This window comes from Esox lucius, chromosome 14 (assembly GCF_011004845.1).
Source record: "Esox lucius isolate fEsoLuc1 chromosome 14, fEsoLuc1.pri, whole genome shotgun sequence".
In the NCBI taxonomy this organism is placed as follows: Eukaryota; Metazoa; Chordata; class Actinopteri; order Esociformes; family Esocidae; genus Esox; species Esox lucius.
Window position 1 is genome coordinate 4,804,963 of NC_047582.1, and position 27,250 is coordinate 4,832,212.

General features: G+C 39.9%; 1 protein-coding gene across 1 annotated transcript; it reads right to left on the bottom strand.

The window, feature by feature from the left end:
• Positions 1–6,460: 6,460 nt before the first annotated feature.
• rad23b (RAD23 homolog B, nucleotide excision repair protein) lies at positions 6,461–22,915 on the bottom strand. The gene is made up of 10 exons (XM_010892827.4): positions 22,678–22,915; positions 21,618–21,699; positions 21,188–21,267; positions 17,095–17,282; positions 15,486–15,541; positions 15,096–15,223; positions 12,024–12,147; positions 9,867–9,994; positions 9,206–9,403; positions 6,461–7,119 (listed from the first exon to the last, which is right to left on the bottom strand). The coding sequence occupies exons 1-10, from the start codon at positions 22,741–22,743 to the stop codon at positions 7,006–7,008; spliced, it is 1,164 nt and encodes a 387-aa protein (XP_010891129.3). The 5' UTR covers positions 22,744–22,915; the 3' UTR covers positions 6,461–7,005.
• Between the last annotated feature and the right edge of the window lie 4,335 nt (positions 22,916–27,250).

The following is a 27,250-nucleotide window of genomic DNA, read 5'->3' on the forward strand; positions in this document are numbered from 1 at the left end:
CGGGCGACGTCACAGAACTCACAAAGTTGCTCATCATTAAGGGGGTTTTGAACCGCTCTTAGTCTGACCCGTTGCCTAGGACCTGTTTGCCTTGGGAGACCCTACCAGGGGCATATAGCCCCAGATAACATAGCTCCTAGGGTCACTCGGGTACTCAAACCCCTCCACCACGTTAAGGTGGCAGTTCAAGGAGGAGGTATGTGAAGTCTCATTTACATAAACAAGGGAAGGTTTGTAACCATAAATGGTCATTTAGGTGGGTTGTTTATGTATGTGAAGTCTCATTTTCATAAACAACCCACCTAAATGACCATTTATGGTCACAAACCTTCCCTTTAATGGTGCAAGAAATGTCACAATTTTTGTCTGCCAACATGGAGAATTCTGATCACCAAAGCGCAAGCTAAATAAACCATACTTTTTGGAACCCTCAACAATGGCTTGACAAATTAAAAAAATATTGCTTGGAAGCAGGTTAGAGCTATTGTAAATGGAATTTACCAGTTAATGACAGTTAAAAAGAAATGGACTGAGTTGAATACATATGCAAAGATGACCATCTGGATGATCCCGAGGAGGAATGGGAGAAGATCATGTGGTCTGATGAGTCAAAAATGTAGCTCCTAACCGTGAAGCATGGAGGTGGAAACATCATTCTTTGGGGATGCTTTTCTGCAAAGGGGACAGGACGACTGCACCGTATTGAGGGGAGGATGGATGGGGCCATGTATCGCGAGATCTTGGCCAACAACCTCCTTCCATCAGTAAGAGCATTAAAGATGGGTCTTGGCTGGGTCTTCCAGCATGACAACGACCCGAAACACACAGCCAGGGCAACTAAGGAGTTGCTCCGTAAGAAGCATCTCAAGGTCCTGGAGTGGCCTAGCCAGTCTCCAGACCTGAACCCAATAGAAAATCTTTGGAGGGAGCTGAAAGTCTGTATTGCCCAGCGACAGCCCCCAAACCTGAAGGATCTGAAGAAGGACTGTATGGAGGAGTGGGCCAAAATCCCTGCTGCAGTGTGTGCAAACCTGGTCAAGAACTACAGGAAACGTATTATCTCTGTAATTGCAAACAAAGGTTTCTGTACCAAATATTAAGTTCTGCTTTTCTACATGCTTTGTAAGTGGGAAAACCTGCAAAATCGGCAGTGTATCAAATATTTGTTCTCCCCACTGTAAGTGTAACAGGAATACCAGACACCAACTGATGGCAAGTCAAGCTTTATTTTCACAATCATATTCAGACATGGACACATCTAAATATAATTTATTGACATTATAACCAATATACATAAAATAAATGGAAAACTAAATCAAATAATAAGGGCCGCTCTAAGCAAAATCTGCATGCTCATTGAAAACATGCTCCTCTAGCAATGCAAGATTTGCCATTTTGGACAAGTAAAAATTCCTCAGTTTTGCCTTTTATATTATTTAACTGGTTTAACTAAATTGCTTAACATTCCATTCCATTCTATAGCACCCTGAGAAAACTATTATTAGCTTAAGTGTCTATAAAAGCAATACATGTATAAACAATTAATGTATTCCATTTTTTCTGTTCGTACACAACATCAATAAATAAGGGCCCTAGAGGTTCCAATAGATCCCTCACACAACTCTGGAGCTTGAGGCCAGTTCCTCTCTTTTTCTTCATTGCAACCCATTAATAAGGGATGTATTTACACCAGGGACACCAGGTGTGTGCAATTACTGAAATTGAACAGAAAACCAGCATGTCCGGACCTTGTAGGGTAAGCGTTGAATATCCCTGTGATGGATCCTAACCCATAGCTGATTATATTGGGAGTCCCAGAGGCTCTGGGAAGACTGCAGCCCCAACACCAATTCATCTTTTATAGTATTATTTCCTTTAAGACTGGTTCCCACAGCTCAGCAAGTTGGCAAATACTTTTTGTTTTGAAAGAATTTGATATATATTGTAGCAAATCACCTATATAGAATTATCAAAAATACATCTTGCAAACACATTATTTCCTGTATTTTCTAATTATTCTACTTACGATGTAAAAACTAACCATTTTGGGAACCCATTAGGAAATTAAAGTATCCATTTTGTCTACATATGTAATTATTAATTTATTGCTAAAAATGAAATGTAAAATGGTGCAACATTTATTTAGCAATAGATTTTGAGATGTATTTAGCTTAATAATGATAACACATTCAAATAATTAAAAACATTTAAGTTGAACACAGACTCAGTGGTATATGAACAACGGCTACAGGAAAAAAGAAAGCTATTAGTATTTTGCAATATAGCATTCCAGCATTTGAAGTCCAACCTTTCTTTTCCCCACCCTTCCTTCCACAAAAATAAACAATCAGCCAATTATTCAAGAAATTCCAAAAGTGCAAGTCTGTCACCCAGTCTCTGAAACCATGCCAAGACTTATTTTTATTACAGCCCATTTATGCCCTTTATGGTGCCTGCTTCCGCTCAAACATTAGAGTATCTCCATGGAGACGTGGCACATTCCATCACAACCGTCCCCTCGGCAGAATCCAGCAAGGTGCGGCTGCCCGCAGGTTAATTGGTACTACCTTCAAAGCCTTTGCACCATGACGAATCCAAAAGGCAACGTCAGCACAATAAGGGCCTTCCCTAAGACGGCCTCCCGTCGCCAAGGCAACCTCATTCCGGTGTCTACAAACATCAAGGCAAACAGGAGGTTTACATTCCAGAGGAACTCCCAGGAAGGCAGGGTTCCCTATGTCCTTTTGTGGTTGTTGCTAAGGTAAGTGCATGGCGTGTAGGTGCAAGGCAGGCCAGTCTACCTCACCCACGCCGGCCTACTTCATTAGCGATGTTATTGTTGCCACTGACAGTCAGCAATGACGTACACATAACGTTGACCAATATGGGAAAGCAGCTTGTTTCTTGCAGAGGGAAATCCTTGAGGGAGTATTGCAGAGCAATGCGTTGTGTAAGCGTCTTAACAGTGCCACTTAATAAAAGCATGACCCAGAAATCTCAGCGGAGTAAGCTGACCGCTTTAGCTGACCCGTCTCTGGGCCTGCAGGAGTGTGGTGTGTGTGATGTCTGCTTCGGTGCTGCCTGTGTGTGTGTTGGTTTGGCTGTGTTTCGTCATGGTCACTTGGGAGGCGTGAGCCTCACAGATGTTTTGCACAAACACAAACCAGGACCTTTGGCTCTGGTCCAAGAGCAATACTAGAGCCTACACTTCTTCTGCTCTTAATAACATACACACACCCCCACGCTGCATGCCTGTGATGTCATCAATTTGGGTGTGAGGGTAAATGGCTGCCTGTGTTTTAACATCAACCTGGCTATGATGTGTAAAGAACAAAAACAAGCCTGAACTATATAATATGCACTTAAGCTATTGAGCTCTATGGATATATTGACTTATTCATCTGGCTCTAGCTATTAATAACCACTAAACTAAATCCACTAAAATAGAGAAACTACAAAATCAATCACCTCGCTGATTAATTCATCATGTTCAACTTTTTAATTAAGTACTGAAGAAACGGTTGCAAAGTTCCAAAGGTTGTCTACAAAATATGTAGGTTTTTAGTTGGAGGATTCCATGAAGAAAAACACAGGAAACTCAGAATCCTCCAACTTTGACTTTTGTAGAAAACCTATAGAATACTAAGTGAACATGAGGTGGATAAAAATAAGTGTTATCCAGAATGACCATTGTCCAGAGAGGCATAATGGCATGTAAAAGTAACAGGCCAAAGTGAAAAATACCACAGTCCCAGCCAGAGCTCCCATCCGGTTCGCATGCGGCAATGTTTTTCCCAGAACATTAGAAACTCATACAAACCGCAGAGCCAGGGCACCACTTTCTACCGCATACCTCTGGCACGGAAAGCCTGATCTGTACAATGTAGAAACTTTGTGTGTGTGTGAGTGATTGAGAGAGTGTTTGTGTGTATGTGCAAGCATCCCCAAAAGCCAAAAGGGTCATTTGGTTTAAATTGTATCTGGCGTATCGTGTCAACTTCATAGTTGCTAATGAACTAAAGATAAATGACCTACACCAGGTTACCATGACACCTAATGGAGTTCTGATGTTCCTACTGTGTCATGTTAAAACTCGAGTGGGCCTGCGCCTGAGCAGTTGGCAGTTTAACTGGTATGCAGGGATCTAGAGAAGGCTATTGGACTCAGTTTTTGAGCAATTCTTGGCAAGATTTATTCATAACTGGACCTTCACATAAAGTCAACAGAATTATCATAAGCAAGCTTCTTGAGGGATTTAACAGACCAAAGAAATATTTCAGGTATGAGTTCTAGGCTGTATTTCCCCATCTCCACCATCCAGATGCAGCATCGGGAAAATAGGGTGTCTTCCCTGGCCAAAGCAGCAACCATGTCAACCCCTCTCCCCCTGGTGCTTTGAACCCATCAACTTTGCAGTCACACCAAAACATATGTTAGCTTGTAGACACCAAAGGAGAACATTTTGAATTGTTTGAATTGTAATGGCATGTTCAAGGAGGTATTCAATCCTGGGCGGCCCAGAAAGCACTGTCACTGGCATCCAGAAAATAATATCTAGGGGTTATTTGCAATAGACAAGGTGGCAGGCGGGGGTAGAACGGTCAACAAATTGTTATAAGATTCCTTTGCAAGCGTTGCTGTGCTGACACTTTTTGGACAATACAGAAGTTGAATTAGGAATCAGGAATGCAACATATCTAGTGTGGTTCACCTCCAAAATTCACTGAATAAAAAATGGGTAAACTGAGATTTTACAATGATCAATTGCGAATGATTTGAATTGAAAGGCCCAACCAAATCATGTCTGGCTAATTCTGTTACATTTGGACATTATCCAAATCTTGCTTGAGGGCAACCAGCAGTGAGTCACAGAAGCATGCTGGTGTACCGGCAGAACGCTAACATGCGTGATTGTTATCCAGACAAACTCAATGTCTGGATAACAATCACACAGAAACCTGCAGAGACCGGCTCAGCTAATGGTCGTATCTTATCTTAAGGAACTGTCCCGGTACGTCTGTGGGTGTATTGACATGTTGGCCCCAGTTTGGGTTTCTATCACATAGGATTTGTAAGACACTGGCTCCCCAGAACACATCATCTATATAAACTTTAATCTTTTTGGTCATTTTGTCTGACAGATCTTGACGACAGCAAAAAAGACATTTCAAATTTTCTTCACCATATGTTTCTATTCATAATGCTGTTCCATCAAAATATAACTCGCATAAATCGATGTCCCTCACTCTCATTCTTCATCTGTTTCATATCATAGTGTTAAATTTAATGTAATCAGAGACAGCTGGAATTAAAGTGGTAATTCTGAGGAGCCTATTGACGACAACACAAATGTTAAACTGTCAAACAGTTCTATTTTTCTGTGACTGGAAAGAGAGCCAACTAGACTAATTTAAATGGCAGTAAACATGTCAGATGAGCACAACAACAATAGAACACCATATTTAATTGTCGTAAAGTTATTGTTTTAGAAATGGCAACTTACGTAGCAGCTATAGAGATGGTTAGAGGACTTCACTGTGAGAAATCATGTGGTCACTCAAACCGAAACATCATGAGGAGTCAGCCAATGAATTACGCTGAAATGAACTACTTAAACATGGACTTTGCCTCAAAGCCACTGCCCATGTTAGTAGATGACAATGACACCAGTACAGAGAAGGCATCTTTTCATCTCTATAGATAAAAATGTTATGCACAATACCAAAAAACACTGCATCCATATACCAGAACTGCAGTTATTAAATAGATAGAACTTTCCAGTTTATTAAGAAATGTAACTGACTGGCAGAATTTAAATTCCCCAACATGTGAATCTCACACCAGTTGTGGTCTATACTGCCCCCTGCTGGTTGAAGTTGTACTCTGCACACCCCAATTTGCTTTTCTAAGAATCTCAAAGAGCCTCAGGAATATTATATATATATATATATTTTTTTTTCTTTCTTTTCTTTAAGGACCCTTGAACTTTCTGGAAATGGAGAGGTGTCGAGTGTCTATGCAGGATACCGAAGATGTCTGATAACCATTTTAATTGCCAAGCTTTTCGAAGGTGATGCAAATATCTGAGATATTAACCTATACTCCAAGTATTAACACTAGGCTCAGAGTCAACTGAAGAGCCTTTTATCACAATTTAAAAGGCTAAAAAAATGAATAGATTGGCCATTATGTTGAAAAGTTTTATTTATCTGTAAAAATGACAGTAAATCAAGTTGTTAACTGTAAACACTAAGCTACTATCAGCTATGGAAGCCATTTACATGCCAGTAGATGTCTGAAAGATCTATAATGATTTGCCAATTTCAGGTTGCATGAAAGACATCAGTACTTCCCATGTCCACTTCAACAGTGGCCTTAGAAACTTGTTCATATTTTCCATTGCATGCACTATGTTATTGTTGGATGTTCAATAAAATGAAATAGGTAACATAACACTTCCTTGTTTAAAAACCTTTACTGTCATTTAAAATTGTAATTTTTATTATGTATTGGGAACCCTATACTTGTAAATTGAGACAGAAAGCAGAAACAAAACTTTAACAATGATGTATGAATATACCATAACAAACATCCCAATGACATTCTTGCTCTTCTCTTTAATAGCTACATTGGGAAACACATTCTGCGATCAACCTTTTAAACCAGTATTAATTTCTTTATGATAAGAAACAATCATGTTGGTCTTTAGCTAGTTACAAAATTAAGAAACGGGTAGCACACAAGTGATATCTGATGAACCAAGTAGCTTTTACTCCATTCAACCAAGTAGCTTTTACTCAATTCCCCCAAAGTGATCAGAGAAATGGCTTTAATTTCTCTTTAAAAAAAATGATGATCCAGTGTTACCATCACCAATATGTATCATGTTATTTGTAGTAAAATGTAGGAAACCGTGAAGGCCCATCTTTTGTTTATGCTTATTCAACATTGATCAATCAAAAAGCAAGAAAAAAAAAGATCAAAATAACTAGCCTGGCTTCCTTTTCAGTCGTCGTCAAAGTTCTGTTGTAAAAGGAAGTTAGCGGCCAAGTTTTCGTTCTTCTCACAGGCAAAGTAGGCCTGTATAACAAGTCCTTCAGGGAATCCTAGGGCTTTTAGCTGGAAGAGAAAACAACCCAAGTAAATATTGAAAAAGCATAAACAAACTTCCTGAATACAGGAATGGCATGTCTACTTAGTAGATAGTAGATAAATGTATACCACAACAGCAATACATTCAGTAGTTTGAAATCAACATTCCACTTTTACACAAGTGGTACTCCCCTTGGACCTATTTCATATACTATATATATTTTTAAGTATAATACTAGTAGAAATACTAGATTGTTAACTTGTGGATCTCAAGCTCAACCTAGGACTGTCCGAGGTAGCAATGCAGTTGTTCGATTCCGAACAATGCCCCCAGAGGCTTGCCAAAAAATGTCTGGATAACGGAAACTGACAAAGGGCTGGGCAAGTTGCTGAACACAGTCCAATGTTACTAACCCTGTAGAGATGCAAAAACAAACATTCCATGATCCCTAAATACAACCCTATACTTAATCCTAACCCTAACCTCAATAACCTAACCTTTTCACCCAACTCATAATGCCTAAAAACATAACCAAGTCCAAGTCTGTAATGCCTAAACTTAACCAATTTCACTTTTAGTCACCAAAAGGTAAGGAAAACATGCCCACACACAAGTCAGTTGATTCCAGCCCTCAACACTTTCTTGGCCACCAATTTTTTCCTGTGAATAAATCACTGTCAGTATGTGTGTAAAATTTTCCAGCAAGCTATTTAGCCATTCACAGAGAATCAATGAGAGTGCATTTATACACAGTCATGGGAAAGTACATACACCCACTGGAAAGTTGTCTTTTACATATTTATACATATGGATACATAATCTTCAATTGTACACTATTGACAGATAAAGGTAATCAAATGTAATAAAATATACTGAAAGGGTATACTTGGCAATCATGTATTCATCAAAAATGAACAAATGCAATTTTACAGGGCCCAAGCTGATGTTAACCCAATTGCCTGAAATAACTTAATGCAGCAGTTTCATGTAACTCTTTGTCTATCCTACAAGAACTGGGAGGAATTTTGGACCACTTCTTTACAGTACTGCTTCAAGTATGTCATGTTCAAGGGCTTTCTTGTAGGCATGGATCACTGCAAGCACCCCAACTTTGTTTTGATAGGATTGAGATCTGGCCTTTGACTCAGCCATTCCATAAGCCTCCATTTCTTTTTTAGCCTTTTAGTCATAGCTGTGTGTTTTGGATCAATGTCCGGTTGGAAGCTTTTTTAAAGATGGCCTCACTTTGTCCTCAATAATTCTCAAGAACAATATGGAATTCAAGGTTGACTCAAACATGGCAAGTTGGCCAAACCCTGAGGTAGCCCTTAACCATAATGACATCACCTCCATTCTTTACAAAGTTTCTTCTATTCTAAGTCAGTGTTTGGTTTTCACCAAAGATGGCCTCCAGCGTTGCAGCCAAACTCCATCTTTGGCTCCGGAGCACATTGTGCCTGTAGTTTTGGACATAACCCAGGTGTTGATTGGCAGAAGAGTTGTGCCCCAATATAGTTTTTTGAGAGCAGAAGCTTCCTTCCAGACCGCCAAGATGACCAAGTTGGTGCAGGCTCTTTCTGACCGTTGACTCAAGCAAATCCACACTGATTTTGAAAAGAGAGGTCTATATTGCCCTTGCTTTTACCCTGGGGATCATAGTTCTACAGCATCTTTCTGTCAGCTCTTATGCTGAATTTGGTGGGACCTCATGTTGTATGTGGATTGCCAGTGGTTGGCAAATTTCTCCACTGGTAGATGATCCATCAGAGTGTAATGGTGTACGGAGAATCCATGTTGTGATGGTAAAGGAACGCATGTAGTAATTTATTTTGGATCTACATCAGTTTTTTATTTAACATGCAGAAATTGTTTATAAGTAAATTTGTGTAATTTGTTAAATCGGGGTACCTTTAAAAATTTATGTGGTTTGTGTTTAGCACAAATATCCATACATTAAAACACAAAAGACTACTTTCTACAGGATGTACTTTTTCACAACAGCAGCAAATTAGGAATTATGGGGAAATGTTTATGAGTACTATTCCAATTGGAATGCGAGCTAACAATCAAATTAAAACTATAACAGTCTACAAACGGCCATTTTATCCTTACCCTCTCAATCGCCTCCTTCTCCTGGGGTGTGACCTGGATGTAGTTGGTTCCACTTCCAGCCTCCCCACCAATACCCACTCCACCACCACTACCGCCGCCGCCCCCACCACCACCACCACCACCACCTCCTCCCTGTCCCCCCTCTGTGGCTGGCTCGTTCAGCATCTGGATGAACTGCTCTTGGTGACTGCTGATTTGCTGGAAATAAAACAGACAGGTTCGCGTTCATTAGGGCACACCGTAGAAGAAAAAAAAAGCAGCACCAAAAGCATTTCTTGTTGTTCAGATGAGTTTTACATATTACAATACAGCTGGAGAATTATGCACCTAATTTGACACATCTGGGCTAATTATAGTGGACCCTACGTTTGAGGATGAATGCACACTGCTTCCACAATGACACCCCAATTCCCTTTATAGTGCACTACTTTTGACCAGCTGTGACAATAGTGTGCTATTTTAACTTCAAACCCACTGCAGACAGGAATCACCTGGCACATGGCTACATGCATGCAGAAGTGTAGCTAGTTTAATTCACTGCTCACTGTAACCATGTCACTGAATAACTGAATCCCCAAGAGGCCACCGATTCGGGAGATAAATTGACAGACTAAATAGCAGTGTCTCCACTGCGCATGTTGGTGCTGTGTGTCCTCCTTACTTGTAAGAGTTGGGGGTTCTCTCTCCCGATCTGCTGTAGTAAGGCAGGGAGTAGGGAGGGGTTCTGTTGGATGATCTGCCTCATCTGGAGGAACTGGGGCTGGTTGACCAGGAACCCCAGAGGGTTGGCTGGGAACACAGAAAGAAAAAAAAGAAAGTTACACCACAAAATAAAACACCGGCAGGGATGGATTTCCAGTTGTCTTAATCCCTTACACACAGCCTGTACGATTGGGGTGGACCTGAAATACTGTACAAAGAAATATTTAATGTTTTCTAACTAGCTTTTCAGCACATTCATAGAGAATCAAGGAACTACAGCTGTGCTCATAAGTTTGCATACACTGGCAGAAATTGGGAAATTTTGGCATTGATCATGGAAAATAAACTGTCTTTTATTTAAGGATAGTGATCATATGAAGCCATTTATTATCACATGGTTGTTTGGTTCCTTTTTAAATCATAATGATAACAGAAACCACCCAACTGGCCCTGATCACAAGTTTACATAATCTTGAATGTTTGGCCTTGTTACAGACACACACAGGTGAAAATGGCGATAAAAGGTGACTTTCCAACACCAGTGGCTTTTTAAACTGCAATTAGTGTGTTTATAAATAGTCAGTGAGTTAGCTCTCACGTGGATGCACTGAGCAGGCTATGTACTGAACCATGGGGAGCAGAAAAGAACTGTCAAAAGGTAATGGAACTTTATAAAGATGGAAAAGGATATAAAAAGATATCCAAAGTCAGTACTAGTCAAGCACTAATTAGGAAGTGGAAAAATCTCTTGATATCAAGCCAAGGTCAGATAGACCAAGAACGATCACAGCCAAAACTGCCAGAACAACTGCTCAGGATACAAAGAAAAACCCACAGGTAACCTCAAGAGAAATACAGGCTGCTCTGGAAAAAGACAGTGTGGTTGTTTCCAAGCCTGGCTACAATATGCCCAACAACACCTTGACATGTCTCACAGCTTCTAGCACACTGTAATTTGGAGTGACAAGACCAAAATAGAGTAAGTGCTATGTTTGGAGAGGGTTCAACAAGGCCTATAGTGAACAGAATACCATCCTCACTGTGAAGCATGGTGGTGGCTCACTGGTGTTTTGGGGTTGTGTGAGCTCTAAAAGCACAGGGAATCTTGTGAAAATTGATGACAAGATGAATGCAGCATGTTCTCAGAAAATACTGGCAGACAATTTGCATTCTTCTGCACAAAAGATGCAAATGGGACGCTCTTGGACTTTCTGGCACGATAATGACCCAAAGCACAAGGCCAAGTTGACCCTCCAGTGGTTACAGCAGAAAAAGGTGAAGGCTCTGGAGTGGCCATTACAGTCTCCTGACCTTAATATCAGAGCCACACTGGGGAGATCACAAACGTGCGGTTCATGCAAGACGACTAAAGACTTTGCATGACCTGGAGGAATTGTGCCGCTATAACAACTGAAAAAATTTGGGGCCGCATAGACAACTATTACAAAAGACTGCACGCAGTCATTGATGCTAAAGGGGGCAATACACAGTATTAAGAACTACGGGTATGCAGACTTTTGAACAGGGGTCAGTTCATTGTATTCTTTGTCGTCATGTTTTGTTTGATGATTGTGCCATTCGGTTATGACCTACAGTATAATGTGAATCCCATAAGAGAGAAAATACATGTGTTTTGCCTGCTCACAAGTTCTCTTTACAAATGGTTCATATATTACCAATTCTCCAAGGGTATGCAAACTTTTGAGCACAAATGTATATTAAAACATGTTTGTGCACTAACCATGACTCACAAAAGAACCTTTGCTTACAAATGTGCTTTGTTTCCTCTCTTAACAGAGCTGTTGAGGAACTTGAGCAAGCATAACAATGTTTATTTAATTTGGAACACAGTCCTGCTCTCCTGCCATCACACAATCCAAAACCAGGCCAAAATAAATTGCAATCGGTGTCAGCTGGGCATAATTCGAAAGCTTTTCCTAATGCCAAAATGACTAGCTAGGTTGTAAAATACAATCTTAGTGTGGCAGTATTTCAAAGCAATGTTATCATTTTGGTACGCATAAAAGGGACAGGTGGTTTCAACTCAGAGAAACGTGTTGAATACTTTTGCACAAAAAGGCATGGAAACAGGTGCGCGCTATGGAGCATCAATCACCTCCTGATGAGCCTGTGGTGCTGGGCGTGGTCATACTGCCAGTGTTCAGAGCTGGAGTTCCTCCACCCACCGGCGTGACCCCTGGGGCTGCACCTGCGTGTCCCTCCTCCCCGGCAGGGATCCCCTGAAGAACAACCACAAGGAAACGTTAACTACAATATTAGGAGAAACAACTTCAGCAGTTGACACAGAGTGGAGGTATCTTAAGTGCAGTGCTGGGGGTAACGCGTTACTAAGTAACACATATTAGTCAGACTACTTTTTATAGGTAATGAGTTAAAGTAATCCCTCACTGTTTTTTTTTTTTATAAATAACGTGTTACTCAATTTACCTCAGTGCAACCTACAAAGCATTACGTGGCATTCCTTTTCTCTAGTTGCAAGAGGTTATATAGAACGCAAAGATGGCAACACCAGCTCTCCCAGATACAGGTAATGATGCGCCTACCACAGCCACTCGCCCAGCTCCCGTTCCTTTCAACACAATATGTAGCGACAACTAGCAATTTGCGCAGCGGAAGGCTGACCTTGGGTAAGCTTTGTGATTCTGGCTTGGGAAGCAGTTTACTATTACGACTACATCGTCATTACCCTCGCATACAACCAGTCACCGTGGTTGTTGCTATGTTTTGCTGGGATCTCTTGCCTGTTGGACAATAAAATTTAGATCAGAAAATCTGTTGGACCACCAAAGTTGATCCTTAAATTTTCCTCCCTTATTTCCAGGCAAACAAATGTTCGATCCGAAAGAATTCGTAGCTGCCCCTTCAGTGTTATATTAACAGCAAATTGAAACAGAGAGGATTCAAAGTGCAGAGGGGCTTGTTTGGGATTCACAAGGGTACACTTTCATCCCATTAATAAACATTAGGTAGGCCACATTGTATTTGTACATTGGAGGAGTTAATAGTAGTTTAATAGCGGCCGTTTAAATAACCAGACAACCTTTTCTTTTGTCAAATATAGTTCATAGTAAATTAACATCTAAATAAATTATGTTTGATAACGAGAATTTTCGGGATCCTTTCAAAACAGATTCAGTAATTTTTCACCTCCGAATAAAGTCATGAAACATTAATGGATTATGCACATTACTGCAAAGAGATTAACTGCAGTTTTCTTTTTGAGAAGGTATGTTTGTTTATCAGTGAACAATGCTAGAGCTGTTATTTCTGTGCTTCATTGTTCAGCAAAATGGATCTTTCTCCAAAACATGACAGCCACCAACTTGCTCGAAAATGTGGCTTTAGGAAAAAGTTTAACTTGTGCAAATTTATGCAGAGTTTTTTTTTTTTTTAGTGGGTTTTTAGATTGTTTGTACATGCTTTCTTGATTTAACTGTCAATATGTTTCAACACATATTTGCGCTGACAATGGTAAACCCCTTCATTTATCATCACATAAAATTGCAAACATTTGTACAAATTATTAGAAAACCAATAGAGTAGACATCAGAGGGTCCAACCTTCCATAAAGATCCAAAACATGTTCTCTGGACGGATCATCTACAAATGTAGAACATTTCAGAGCATTGGCAATCTAACAGCTGGAGCGAGGAGTGCAATTATTTTTGACAACATATGAAATTGTTTGCATTTCAGCAGATTTTTTATAAATGATTGCAATGAATAATCTTCCTGTAAAACTTATTAAATTAGGTGACTTACCTTTCTAGTGTTGAAGGGAGAATTACATATCAACATTTCCAAATATGTAAAAAATAAAATAGATCTCGGGCAGTGTATGAATTTGTCACATAACTTTGCAATTTGGCTGATCAATCATCAGGATTTCCATCACATTACATATTTCAAAATCCCCATACGCTTCACAATAAATTCCATGTTGTGTCTGTCGTGACTGGGCATATATAACAAAACATACCTTTCTAAATGTTCTGACAAAAAGATTATAGATACATTATATATAGCCCTGTTGTGAGATTATGGTAAGAGAAACAAAGGACAATAGGCAGGATGTGATGCCTGTTACTGATGGGCCCCACACATCCTATCCATACATCATGCTAGGAGCTGTCCATTTGTCGGTCATAAGCCTCTGAACGGAGACCCATGGACCATAGGGGACATTGGAACTTACCATACAAGGGTATTATGTAGGATAAACCTTTCTTTTTGGAGGATAATAAACTGTGTAATGGTTGGCCATGATAACTGACCGCATTCTATGGGCTCTGGCATAAAATACTCAACGTTGTAATTATTGGAGTATATGTAATAATTAAGGCAGATCAACTAATGCTAATAAAGTTAGTTATCCCCTGACTTCTGGTTTTATGATTTTTTCCATGGATCAAAAGTGGACAGAATGTAACAATGTATAATTGTATTGTACAATTATAAAAACATGATAGAAAATCCTTTTAGTAAATAATCCATTAGACTTAAACAAAACAGCAACAGGGAATAAATAACAATAAAACAAAAGGGCACATCAGTCATGTAATAGAACAGACGAAAGCATAATCAGTCAAAAATAAATCAGCCATTTTATAGCAGTTGGCTGATACAGATGACGTTCTCTGCATATAATTGGCTGATACCGATTGCTGGCTGATATATTGGTGCACCGCTAATTGATAGTGCATTTAAAGCCTACTTAACATCACTACGCCCAAATCGTTGCCAATTTTTGTTGAGCATTTGCAAAGACGACTGTTTTTTTGAGCCAGTCTAGTAATCACATTACTCGACTGAAGGATTTTCACCGATTATTGTAAGAGTGAAGTGAAGGTATTCATGTAAACCTGTATATCTCATAGCAAAACCTGAATGTATTTAGTCTTCCCATCAAAGAGAGGCTTACAAACATTGCATTTCAGTGTTTTTACTTACATTTGATTAAAAAATACATGATTCTTCAGTTAGTGTCAAAGACATTAACTAAAACCGCTATACACGAATAAAATAAAATATTTAACCAGAAGCACAAAAAGTTCATATTTGGTTTTACCATGGCATTCTGAATAAAAGGCAACATGACATTATTTTTGGACTAAACCATCTACCTGCAAAAAAGATGTGATGAAGAAGCAGATGGGGAGGGACTTACTGTAAGCAGGTACTCCACAGCTCTGTCTGGGTTATTGAAGCTAGCTCTAAGGGCCGCCACCACCTGCTCCCTCTCATAACCCATCAGCATCATCTCTGTCACCATGTTCTCATATGATTGACCCGTCACTGAGGAGTAGGAGGACCAAACAAACAATCAGATGGCATTCTGATCGAGGGATTCTCAGAGCTTTGAATGACATCAACTAGGAAACACGTAGCCTCACCAAAAACAGATTCAGAAACACTCTTTTACCATCATATCTACATTTTTACAGGAAAGGTGCACTATAGAGAAACATGCACACAAGTTATTTCTAAACAAGGAAATTAAGTATTCTATTAGACAATTTTCTCAAAACAGGGGTAATGTATCAGGAAAACCATTTACCAAGAGCAGAAGTAGCCTCTTCAAACATGTTGACATTTGTCAAGAGACCAGAAGAACTGCAATAGAAGAGGGTTATACACATTTCAGTCAATTTTCTGCCAACTAACTGACCCTTGTTAACTGCCTTACAAACAGTTTAAATGTTTTTCAACCAGGAAAATATAACAAAATACTGTGTGTATACAAAGGAGGATTTTCATTAAGCGCTTAATTGGAACATGTATCAAAAGCAAGCAAATCGACTCACTGCCAAGTAAAAAATATTGAACAAACAAGCCAATAACATGTTTGCCAAAATGCAATCTGTGGGAAACAGGATTTAACAGTGCCCCTTACGCAAGCGGTCTCATGTGAGACAGATGAAAATCCCCATAGATACTTGCGAGTATTACCAAGACCATGCCTTTGGCATCTGGACAATAAAATAATGTTGATGTAAAATATGAGCAACCTTTCTTTAAATGAATAAAATGAAGAAACGCTGCAACATTTTAGCCTAGAAAAATTAAAATAAGGTAGAAAAATGAATCATAATGATATAAAGTGTCCAATTGTATAAGGGCATGTTTTCAAACTGCCTGTAAAAGTAGTGGGTGACACATTGACAACCCCTATACTGACGCTCATGCATTTGAATGGAAGGGATGCTTCAATTAAGAGCAGAAAATAAAACAGACCCTTCAATTGGTTATATCAATATTGCATAAAATACTATGCAGTGACCGGGAAATACATGGGAGCAAGTTTCACTCCAGCTACAACCCGATGTTGAAGGAGTTGAGCTTGTGCTGTCCATGTAACAGTTGACTGTTTAACAATCCTTTGAACCTACGATAGTGTGCAAGAATGATAAGAGACATGGCAAATACTTAAAATAAAATTAGACCATTTACTCCATTGATGTATGCAAATGAACCTAGACACTAATAAGCACGAATGTTCAAATACATTTTCTGCGACAAACAGATGAGCATCCTAATTCTCTAGTAAATCAGTGATATGTTCTGTACTGAAATACAGCCATTAGAACCTGATGATGTATCTGCTACAAACGATGACAATCAATTTCATTATTGATGTAGCTTACTTGACAGAAATGATGAGTGGTATTTATAAAGCAATTAGTCTGAGCAGTTATTCCAGCATTGACCTGCACTGGTCAAAATATCTTTACAACCGTAAAAGCATGAATATATTGTAGATGTTCAATGAAGGAAGCTTAGAAGGTAAGCCATCGCCTGCTGGAAGATTATAGGCTAAACCAGATCATGAAATAAGTGTTTATTATACGGAGTATGATATATCCATCTCAATAGCACACAATGCTTTTTATGGTTTGAAAGCACACCATGCTTTCATAGTCACAAAAGAAAACATGGTAGACTGGTACACTTCACCATATGCACCCATACAAAACCAGTTGTAAAAGTTGGTGCGCATGTGCTGGCACAACTCAAAAGTCTAAGTAACGGAGTCCAAAACCAAATAGACCCTGGTCAATATCACTGCACAATGTAGGTGAGAAGGTGCTATTTGGGTTAAAAGTAACCACAATAGCAACCTGGGGGTCATTCGGGAGACAGTCAGGGATTGCTGAGCAAGCCATTACCTGGTGGGGGTTGAGACTGGGGTGGAGGTGTCAGAGGGCTTCTCCTCTGCTGGTTTGTCCACTTTGACTCCCTCGGGTGGGTTATCTGACCCTGACGAGGCAGCAGGGGGAACGGTGGGGGCTGTAGTGCTAGCGGGGGTGGTCGGAGCAGCTTGAGAGGGCTGGGCAGCTGCTGGGGCTGCTTTGGGCTAGACAGAAGGGAAAGGGGAATGTTTTGTGGCTGAAGAGCACCTTGACTAGGTGACAGCGAAAAGGAGTTGACCAACATGGCTTCTATCAGGAAAGAATTTGGACTTCAGGCTGCAGACAGGAACACTGGGAAATACTGCATTCAATATGCATTATTTTAGTTACATTTCACTTTCTTTGAGGGAACAACAGATCCTAAAAAAAAAAAACAGAATCACTTGAAGTGCCATGTGCAAGATTTAAGATGATAGTTTCCACCATTCTAATATGAAAATTCACAAAAACAGTCCATCTCGAAAAGAGAATCTGCTGATTGAAGTAAATGTATTATTAATAAAGGCTTTCCTAAATCAAAACTTCAAGGCCACAACCTGTTGTCACGTATCACTATAAACCCCTCTCAGCAGACAGGACATATTGTAGCTCAGTGTGGAAGGACACCGAATCGTTGCATCAATGGTTGCTGCGCCATTTCATGTGGGGAGAAAACTAATTCCAATCTACTCGACAAAGCAGGATTCTATCTGAGTTCTGTCTTCTTACTGATAGAGGTGCACTATAATTGGTCTAAGAAACATACTGCTTTTGGGTGAACACACCCACAATATAGAAAGTTCAGTCTATGGGGCATTATCAGAGCTTGTCATTGTGTTTGTATGTCAGGGTTTCCGTTCGCAAAAAGAGGTAAAAGAAATAGTGCCGGCAAAAGTTTGAGAGAAAAGTGTGATGAAGGGGACTGCTGACTTTGTCATTAATGTGCGTGACCTTATTTCCCTGAGAGACTTTGTCCCCCCTGAGTGTAGGGGCATTGTTATTTAAACATTTTGCATATAGATAACTCAATGCTTGCAGGGCAATTATGGCAAGAAAATATTTGGTAGAATCAGCATCAGTGTATTTCAAAACCAGTAGTCTAATTTATTTTGCAAGTGGATTTGATGCTCAGCTGAATCCTCACTACACTAAAGAGAAACAGTTCCATATGTTGTTGTCTCCTTTGTTTACTTTTGACACGTTCGAACTTCGAGGTCATGCACAAATAGACTAATACGTTTTGCAACCTGTCGAAACAAAAAGCAGATCTATTACAATTAAATGTATAGCAATTCATAAAATGCATCCACTTACGAATCTAAGGCAGAAATGTGGTATAGACCACAGCTATACCACGTGATATTAGAATCCGAGTAAAATTAGATTTTTTTGCTAAGGTTTTTGAATAAATAATTGGGTACTTGAACGTCAGACATACATCACAATGCATTCAATTATTTGTTCTAAATCATTAGCCAACCATGTGCAAACATAATAGTTTGTACCCGGATCAAGTCAACAGGTCTAATTACAGAGGGGTTAATATTCCAGCGTTAGCATTTACTAAAATCTAAATGTAACCAAAAAATACGAAAGACAGTTGGCCAACTCACACAACAGAACTCCTGGTCTGTGAGTCTGCGTTAGAGTTTGTGTAAACCCTGTTTGATTATGATTCCAAAAGAAGTAAACCTACTGATGTGGTAAAGAGGTCAATGGAACTCCAACCAAACAATGGAAATGTCATGGCAACACGTGAGGGAAAACATTAAGAATACCATGTTAACCTCTCTACTGACCCCCAGCAAAATGTTCCATACACCTGTGTATACATTGTGTTGTGTATGTTATGCGTTGTGTATGAGGAAAAAAATACTGAGTATGATGCTTGCATGGATGTCATCCCCAATACAGGTGCTGGTCATAAAATATGAATATCATAAAAGTTGATTTATTTCAGTAATTCCATTCAGAAAGTGAAACTTGCATAATGTATACATTAATTCCACACAGACTGATATATTTCAAGTGTTTATTTTGATGATAATAACTGACAACTAATGAAAACCCAAATTCAGTCCCTCAGATAATTTGAATATTGTGAATAGGTTCAATATTGAAGACACCTGGTGCCACACTCTAATCAGCTAATTAACCCAAACACCTGCAAAGGCCTTTATATGGTCTCTCAGTCTAGTTCAGTAGGCAACACAATCATGGGGAAGACTGCTGACTTGAAAGCTGTCCAAAAGACGACTGTCAGCTGTCCTTGCCCACAAGGAAGTTAATTGCTAAAGAGGCTGACTGTTCACAGAGCTCTGTGTCCAAGCACATTAATAGAGAGGCGAGGGGAAGGAAAAGATGTGGTAGGAAAAAAAAGTGTACAAGCAATAGGGATAACCGCACCCTGGAGAGGATTCATCATCATCATCATTTTCTTCTGCTTATTCGGGGCCGGGTCGCGGGGGCAGCAGTCTAAGCAGAGATGCCCAGACTTCCCTCTCCCCAGACACTCTTCCAGGGGAACACTGAGGCGTTCCTAGGCCAGCCGGGAGACATAGTCCCTCCAGCGTGTCCTAGGTCTTTCCCGGGGTCTCCTCCCAGTGGGACGGGCCGGGAACACCCCTGAAGAGGATTGTGAAACAAAACCCATTCAAAAATGTGGGGGAGATTCACAAAGAGTGGACTGTAGCTGGAGTCAGTGCCATGCACAGATGTATGCAAGACATGGGTTTCAGCTGTCGCATTCCTTGTGTCAAGCCACTCTTGAACAAGCCACAGCATCAGAAGCGTTTCGCCTGGGCTAAAGACAAAAAGGACTGGACTGCTGCTGAGTGGTCCAAAGTTATGTTCTCTGTTTTCCTTTGGAAATCAAGGTCCCAGAGTCTGGAGGAAGAGAGGAGAGGCACAGAATCCATGTTGCTTGAAGTCCAGTGTAAAGTTTCCACAGTCAGTGATGGTTTGGGGTGCCATGTCATCTGCTGGTGTTGGTCCACTGTGTTTTCTGAGGTCCAAGGTCAACGCAGCCATCTACCAGGAAGTTTTAGAGCACTTCATGCTTCCTGCTGCTGACCAACTTTATGGAGAAGCCGATTTCATTTTCCAACAGGACTTGGCACCTGCACACAGTGCCAAAGCTACCAGTACCTGGTTTAAGGACCATGGTATCCCTGTTCTTAATTGGCCAGGAAACTCGCCTGACCTTAACCCTATAGAATATATATGGGGTACTGTGAAGAGGAAGATTCGATACGCCAGACCCAACAATGCAGAAGAGCTGAAGGCCACTATCAGAGCAACCTGGGCTCTCATAACACCTGAGCAGTGCCACAGACTGACCGACTCCATGCCACACCGCATTGCTGCAGTAATTCAGGAAAAAGAAGCCCCAGCTAAGTATTGAGTGCTATACATGCTCATACTTTTCATGTTCATACTTCTCAGATGGCCAACATTTCCAAAAATCCTTTTTTTGTATTGGTCTTAAGTAATATTCTAATCTTCGGAGATAATGAATTTGGGATTTTCATTAGTTGTCAGTTATAACCATCACAATTAAAAGAAATAAACATTTGAAATATCAGTCTGTGTGTAATGAATGAATATAATATACAAGTTTCACTTTTTGAATGGAATTACTGAAATAAATCCACTTTTTGATGATATTATAATTTTATGACCAGCACCTGTATTGCGCATGTCATCAACAATCAACTGCAATATAGATGAAAATGACATTACTACACCCACTAATTTCCTCATGCTACCTACGCTACCAACTATTTAAATTGCATGTAGCTGTTTGCAGTCATTTCTCAATCTGAAAAGTACCCTTTCAATTTGTTTAGCAGCAAAAACAACCAAATACATCAAAATCAAATGTAGGGAATTCCATTGTGGGCCTGTCAAAATAAAGAAATCAAAGGATTTTACAAATATTAACCTAATCAGTTTTTGACTGTCAAAGGCAGAGCCCAAATGTTTCCCCAATGGGAGGCATGTCCTTGCTATTACCTCTTACCACATATATGCATCTATTCATTTAATGGAAAAGAAACATTTATATGCCTCAAGAATTCTGTTCCCTTACCTTTGCCACCATGACAACCACAAAGTTCTTCTCATCAATCTTATACTCTTTGAGGGCTGTGTCATCATTTAGGATTTTCCCTGGAAATAACAAAACTGGACAATCATTATTCGGCTCAAATAGCCAATTACATTCTTACCCAAATTACATTTCTGGAATCCTATCCCTGTCAACCATTAGATTAAAGCAGAGGTAAAGAAAAAGAAATACATAGACGGAATACAACATTTCTGCATTCCCAGAACACAATTACATGAAAATACTGAGATAATAACCTGTGGACTAGTGCCATACTCATGCAGCTCTCTTATCAGTGTGTCACAGGGTATGCCAGAGAAAAGTAATTAAATCTTGACAGCACTGCACAAAGGTGAATGGATTCAAGTCTTGGAAAACTGCCAAACAAAACGTGAATAAAAACAAACTATACCTGCATATATTAACTTCTGTCCAGCAACTGGAAACCCATCTTTTCCCTTCTCATTCTCAATTTTCTCTTTTAATGTTTTCACCTGTAAAGAAAGACATGCAAATCATAAGGCGCTCAGTCATAGTCTATTGTAAGGGCCATAAAACATGTATATGTTAATTTGTGACAATTAAAATATATAAAATCCAATAGAACATTGGATTTTGCAGTGAGTTCATAGCGTTAATAAATTGATCTTTCCTCATAAAATCGAAACGGCAACTTAACTAACTTGCCAAATCTGAGAAGCAACGGAGCTAAAGTCGCTACACTACCTAGCAGGCAAAATAAAGTTATTTAGTTCGATAGCGTCAGTAAGTAATTTGTAACCTTCACTTACTAATTGTTAACTAACTACCTATGGGGGTATCAAACAGAAAACTGTCGTTAGATATAATGATCTATTATCTGCATTAACAATACACTTAACTAGTAGTTAGCAAAAGTAACGTTAGGTAGTGGCAACTATCGTACAGAAGATATCCAGTTGCTTCATAACACATGTGAGGAAACTAGCTAACAGTAGGAGTTAGCAAGCTAACATTAACTTTGCATTATAATTTCTATACATTAGAATGCCCTCATTCTTTTAAAATAGTTACCGTGTACATATATTGTAGTTATCTATTCGTGTCTATGATTTTACTTAGTCGTAGTAACTTAACTAGTTGGGATTGAGAAAGTTGACTTAGTATTGGCTGGTAGCTAGCTAATTAGCTAACATTAGTCAACTCACGTTAGCTAGCTACCATTTCCTTAAGTTTCAGGTACAGCAGTAGCTAACCGTTGCTTTACTTATTACCGACACAAAATATATCCATAAAACAACAGTAATATGCTGGTGTGAAAATAGTACTAATAAAATACGTAACTTGCTACTTGACTGCGGGCTAAGTAGAGTTGTCTGCATGAAATCGTAGCTACCTAGCTATGTGGATCTAAGAATAACTTCGCTAGCTTGTTAGCCCACGTTAAGTTAGCCGAAGCCCTCCACCTCAGCAAATGCATGGTTTCAACCCACCGTCTCCTCAGCGTCTATGTCGATTTTAAATGTCTGCTGCTGGAGGGTTTTCAGCGTTATCTGCATTTTGGTGATAATAAATGTATATTACGTTTCTGAACTTGTTTCCCCACGTATTATTTTCGAAGGTGTAGCTAGCTAGATTCGTTACTATTTTCGCTAGTTCATCACAGGCTGTCCGCCGCCATTACGCTTATGCCTTGTCCAGCGCATAAACAAACCTGACTTCGCACAAAAGACCAGTAGGCATGCGCCAACGGGAGATGCGAGTGCGACGGTGCACAAAATATGGGACATATAGTATTACTTTTTTTTTGGGGGGGGGGGGGGGGGTTGATTATTGGTGATTATTAACAGGAAATAAGATAAGTAGAACGTGTTGATACGGTTGTATGTATGAGAGGGAGGAGTATTAATAATTTGAATGAGAGTAGGGGTCAGCAAGAAAAGAGGGGTTCCAACCCTCTTAGTGTTGTGTTTATTGTGTAGAACATTAACAGATATAGTACATTTTACATATTTTGTTTCTTGTATAAACAAGACTGAGCAGTAGGACTCAGTTCCTGCTTTTCTCTGGTCCACACTCCAGCACAGTAGGTGGGAGTAATACACTAATTCTGTTGGATGCCAACCGCTATATCACAGTGAAGAAGATGGGTCTCCAGAATATGGTGGAGAGCACATCCAAACAGCCACAACATAAAGAGCAAGGAGCTTTTAAAACAAGTTTTGAAAAAAGTTCTGGAAAAGCACCAGTCATGCAAATATAAAGCCTACAATGCTTTTCTCATTGAGGTAAAGCATTGTGATGGTAGCATTGTGTTATGTGGATGCTGTTCACATCGGCAGGAACTGTATATGTTTGATGGCAAGATGGATGGTGGCAAATATAAGAAATCTTACTGGGAAACTTGAATCAGTCGGTAAGAGACCTTGGACTGAGTTGAGGTTAACCTTTCAGCAAGGCATTAATCCTATGCACACAGACAATTCTACACTAGAGTGGTTTAAAACTGTCCTAAAATGGGCCAGGCCTCAATCCAAGACTTGAAATTAGCTTTTAACCAATGTGTCTATACAACTTGATAGAGCTTGCTCAATTTTGCCAAAATAATAGCACAAAAAATAGCAAAAGTGTTTCTACCATGAATTAATATTTATCATTCTTATCCAACACATTTCAGTTTCTTAAGTCTAATATCCTTTTGTTTCACATTACAATAATATTTTTGAACTTCAGGTGTTATGTGGTTTTAACTAAAGAGAGACTAACCAAATTCATTTATAATTTTAGACTAGATTCAACTTTATTGTCACTGAACAGTAGGGACAATAAAGTGTTTACAAGTATAAAGTATACACTGTATGTATATTACAAGTGGAATGTGCAAATGGCAATACCAAATCTGCAATAAGGCAAATAGGGGAGGGCAGAATGTTTACAAGTATTAGGTATAGTGTATGTTACAAGTGGGATAATAGTTGTTTGGTTACAAATGGCAGTTTCTAAATGACATTCTAAATGACAAATAAGACAAATAAAGGAGTAATGTAGTAGGGTAGCATGAGCAACCGGGAAGCAGAGATAGCAGCATTAATGTCCCCAAGGTAGATGGGTGTATAACAACTGTTAAAAATAAAATTCAAGCATAATGGTAATCTAAATGTGTAAAGAGGCTAATTGAATGTACAAGGGTATGTGCACTGAAATGCAGGGATGGCAGCAGTGAGGTTCTGAGGTAGACACGTACCTGTAACCACTGAAAAACTGTAATTATCAGGCTTGCATGGCAGTGTCAGAGTAGTACAAGGGAGTTGTGCAACAAGGACCTGAGAGGCGAGGGGGGGTATGGTAAGTGGTGGGTCACAGAGTTCTCTGTGGGTTACAGTGGATGGGAAGAAGCTGTTCCCTGAGCCTGCTGGTGCAGGACTGAAGAGACCTGTACTGCCTGCCTAATGGATGGAGGGCAAACAGTTCTGTGGCATGGGCGTGAAGGGTCCCTGAGCAGACACCGTTTGCGCTTGAGGTCGCGATGACAGGAAGCTGGCGCACCAGTGATGTGCTAGGCAGGTTTTCAGCACCTGGTTTGCAGGGCCTTCTGGTCGGCTATGGGGTAGCTGCTAAACCAGACTGTGACGCAGTTTGTCAGAATGTTCTCGATAGTGCAGCGGTAAAAGTTCACAAGGATCCTGCAAGACAGACAGGCCTTTTTTAGCCTCCTCAAAATATACAGGCACTTTTACACCTTTTTGACCAGAGCTGCGGTGCTGAGGGACCAGGAGAGGTCCTCGGAGATGTGGACACCCAGGAATTTGAAGCTGGACACACGCTCCACCTCAGTGGATAGTCTGAGGTGGAGAATGTCTGGGGGGAGTTCAGGTTTAATGGCTGACTCTTTGTTGTCCCTGTCGAAGCGTGCATAGAACCTGTTTAACTCGTTGGTGAAGGAGACATCTCTGGCTGTGGGGGTAGGGTTCTTTGGCCGGTAGTCAGTGTTGGCTTGGATGCCCTGCCACATGTGTTGGGGTTTGGAGTTGTTTTAGAAGTCCTCCTCAATCCGCAGTTTGTGGTTATTTGTAATCATCTTGATACCCCTTTTCAGGTTGGTCCTGGATTAGCTGTAGGCCTCCGCATCGCCGGATCTGAAAGCAGCGTTGCGTACCTTTAGCAGGTGTCGGACCTCTCTATTCATCCACGGCTTCTGGTGGGGGAAAGTCTTTATTAGTTTATGGATGGTGACATAGTTGGTGCAGGTGTTGATGTAATCCAGAACGGAAGAACCATATGTTTCAATGTCCATATGGGAGTCAAGGGTGGCTTGAGTGGCAAACAAACTCCAGTCTGTGTGTTGAAACTGATGCTGTAGAAGTGAGTCTGACCCTTCTGGCCAAACTTTGACTGTCCTCACTCGTGGTTTAATGAGGGGTAAATACTTGGGGAGTAGGAACAGTGAGAGATGGTCAGATTGACCCAGGTGGGGGAGGGGAATGGCTTTGTAAGCCTCTGGAATGTTTGTGTACACATGGTCCAGTGTATTGTCTCCTCTGGTGGGGCAGGATAATTTTTTTGGGAATTTGGGGAAAACTGTTTTCAGATTTGAATGGTTGAAATCCCCTGCAATCACCAAAATGCCATCTGGTGTGTTTCTGTCTGCTGTTTACTAATGGCAGCCTGAAGTTCTTTCATTGCTAGCTTAGCATTAGCATCCAGGGGGTATATTGACTGTCATAAACAATGATAGATGTAGGACTCCCGAGGAAAGTAAAATTATGAATTAATTCATAACTCCATTTTCACTCAGATTGTAAACACATCAAAATGTGAAAATGTTATTGGTGGGTAAAAGTTCACTGCAATGTAAACCACTGTATGGATTGATTTCCAATGTGGAAGCACTTATACCATGCTATGCCTGCTACACAGTAGTATAGAAAATAGTCTGTGGCCTGCCTGGAATTTTTTTAATCAGTTTTAGGGACTTGGTCTGACACTGCTTAGTGTAGTGATCTTGGATGACAGGGAAGTTGACCCTGTGATGAACTTGAGCAGGACAGATGTGTTGCTGCAGACCATTTTTACCCAAGGGCAATGTGTTAGGACATCCAGGTTGCAGTTATAGAGGGAGGTGTTCAGTTGCAGGGAGTATAGCTTAATAATAAGCTTTTTTTTTTTTTACCTTGGAATTAGTTGGTGTGGGGTGCAGTTGAGATTGTCTCAATAGGCTCCCCTGAAAAAAAGTTAGATAAAAGTTGCCTGTGTGACAACAAATCATCAGAGTTGAAATGTATGTAACTACGTTTTTCTTTTTGGTTGATTTTGAAGTGGGCCATTTTGGAGCTCACCGTGCTTTTATGTCCAACTCAGAATGTAGAAATTGTGAATTGTCTTAAAAGCTGCATCATTCATCCATCCTGTTTCACCATCTCCTTTAATAATGGATTACTAACCAATCAATCAGTTAATACGTTTGTTCACTAGAGGGCACATTTTGCCAGGTTCTTTTGATAAGTAACAATAAACAATACTGAGCAACTGAACCAAAAATACAAATTGTATTTAAAATGCTATATGATTTAAATGCAAATTGTATTAAAAACACAAATTGTATTTAAATGTAAACTGTCTTTAAAATGATATATGCCATGCCATACACTTTAATAAAGTGTTAATAGGGTAAGTGTAGTTATAGAAGTTGATAGAAGAAAATGATGTCATGGGTAAAGTGGAATTTTTACACATAATGTCCTGAAACAGGCACACAGCAAGAAACAGTAAGGTAATCAAGAAAGCTAAAGTTAATTGGTAGAAGAATACACACAGACAAGGGAAGATATCAGGGAAGATATCAGGGAAGATGTCAGGGAAGATGTCAGGGAAGATATCAGGGAAGATATCAGGGAAGATATCAGGGAAGATGTCAGGGAAGATATCAGGGAAGATGTCAGGGAAGATATCAGGGAAGATATCAGGGAAGATGTCAGGGAAGATGTCAGGGAAGATGTCAGGGAGATATCAGGGAAGATATCAGGGAAGATAGTCAGGGAAGATGTCAGGGAAGATGTCAGGGAAGAT

Bases quoted from the DNA above. Each gene is read 5' to 3' on its own strand.
- rad23b (XM_010892827.4), bottom strand. From the start codon at position 22,743: ATGCAGATAACGCTGAAAACCCTCCAGCAGCAGACATTTAAAATCGAC. The intron at 17,283-21,187 runs GTAAGGGAACAG...CCTTCTGTCTAG, and splicing joins TGGTTGTCATGGTGGCAAAG to CCCAAAGCAGCCCCAGCAGC. The intron at 12,148-15,095 runs GTAAGTCCCTCC...GTTGTTCTTCAG, and splicing joins CTGTGGAGTACCTGCTTACA to GGGATCCCTGCCGGGGAGGA.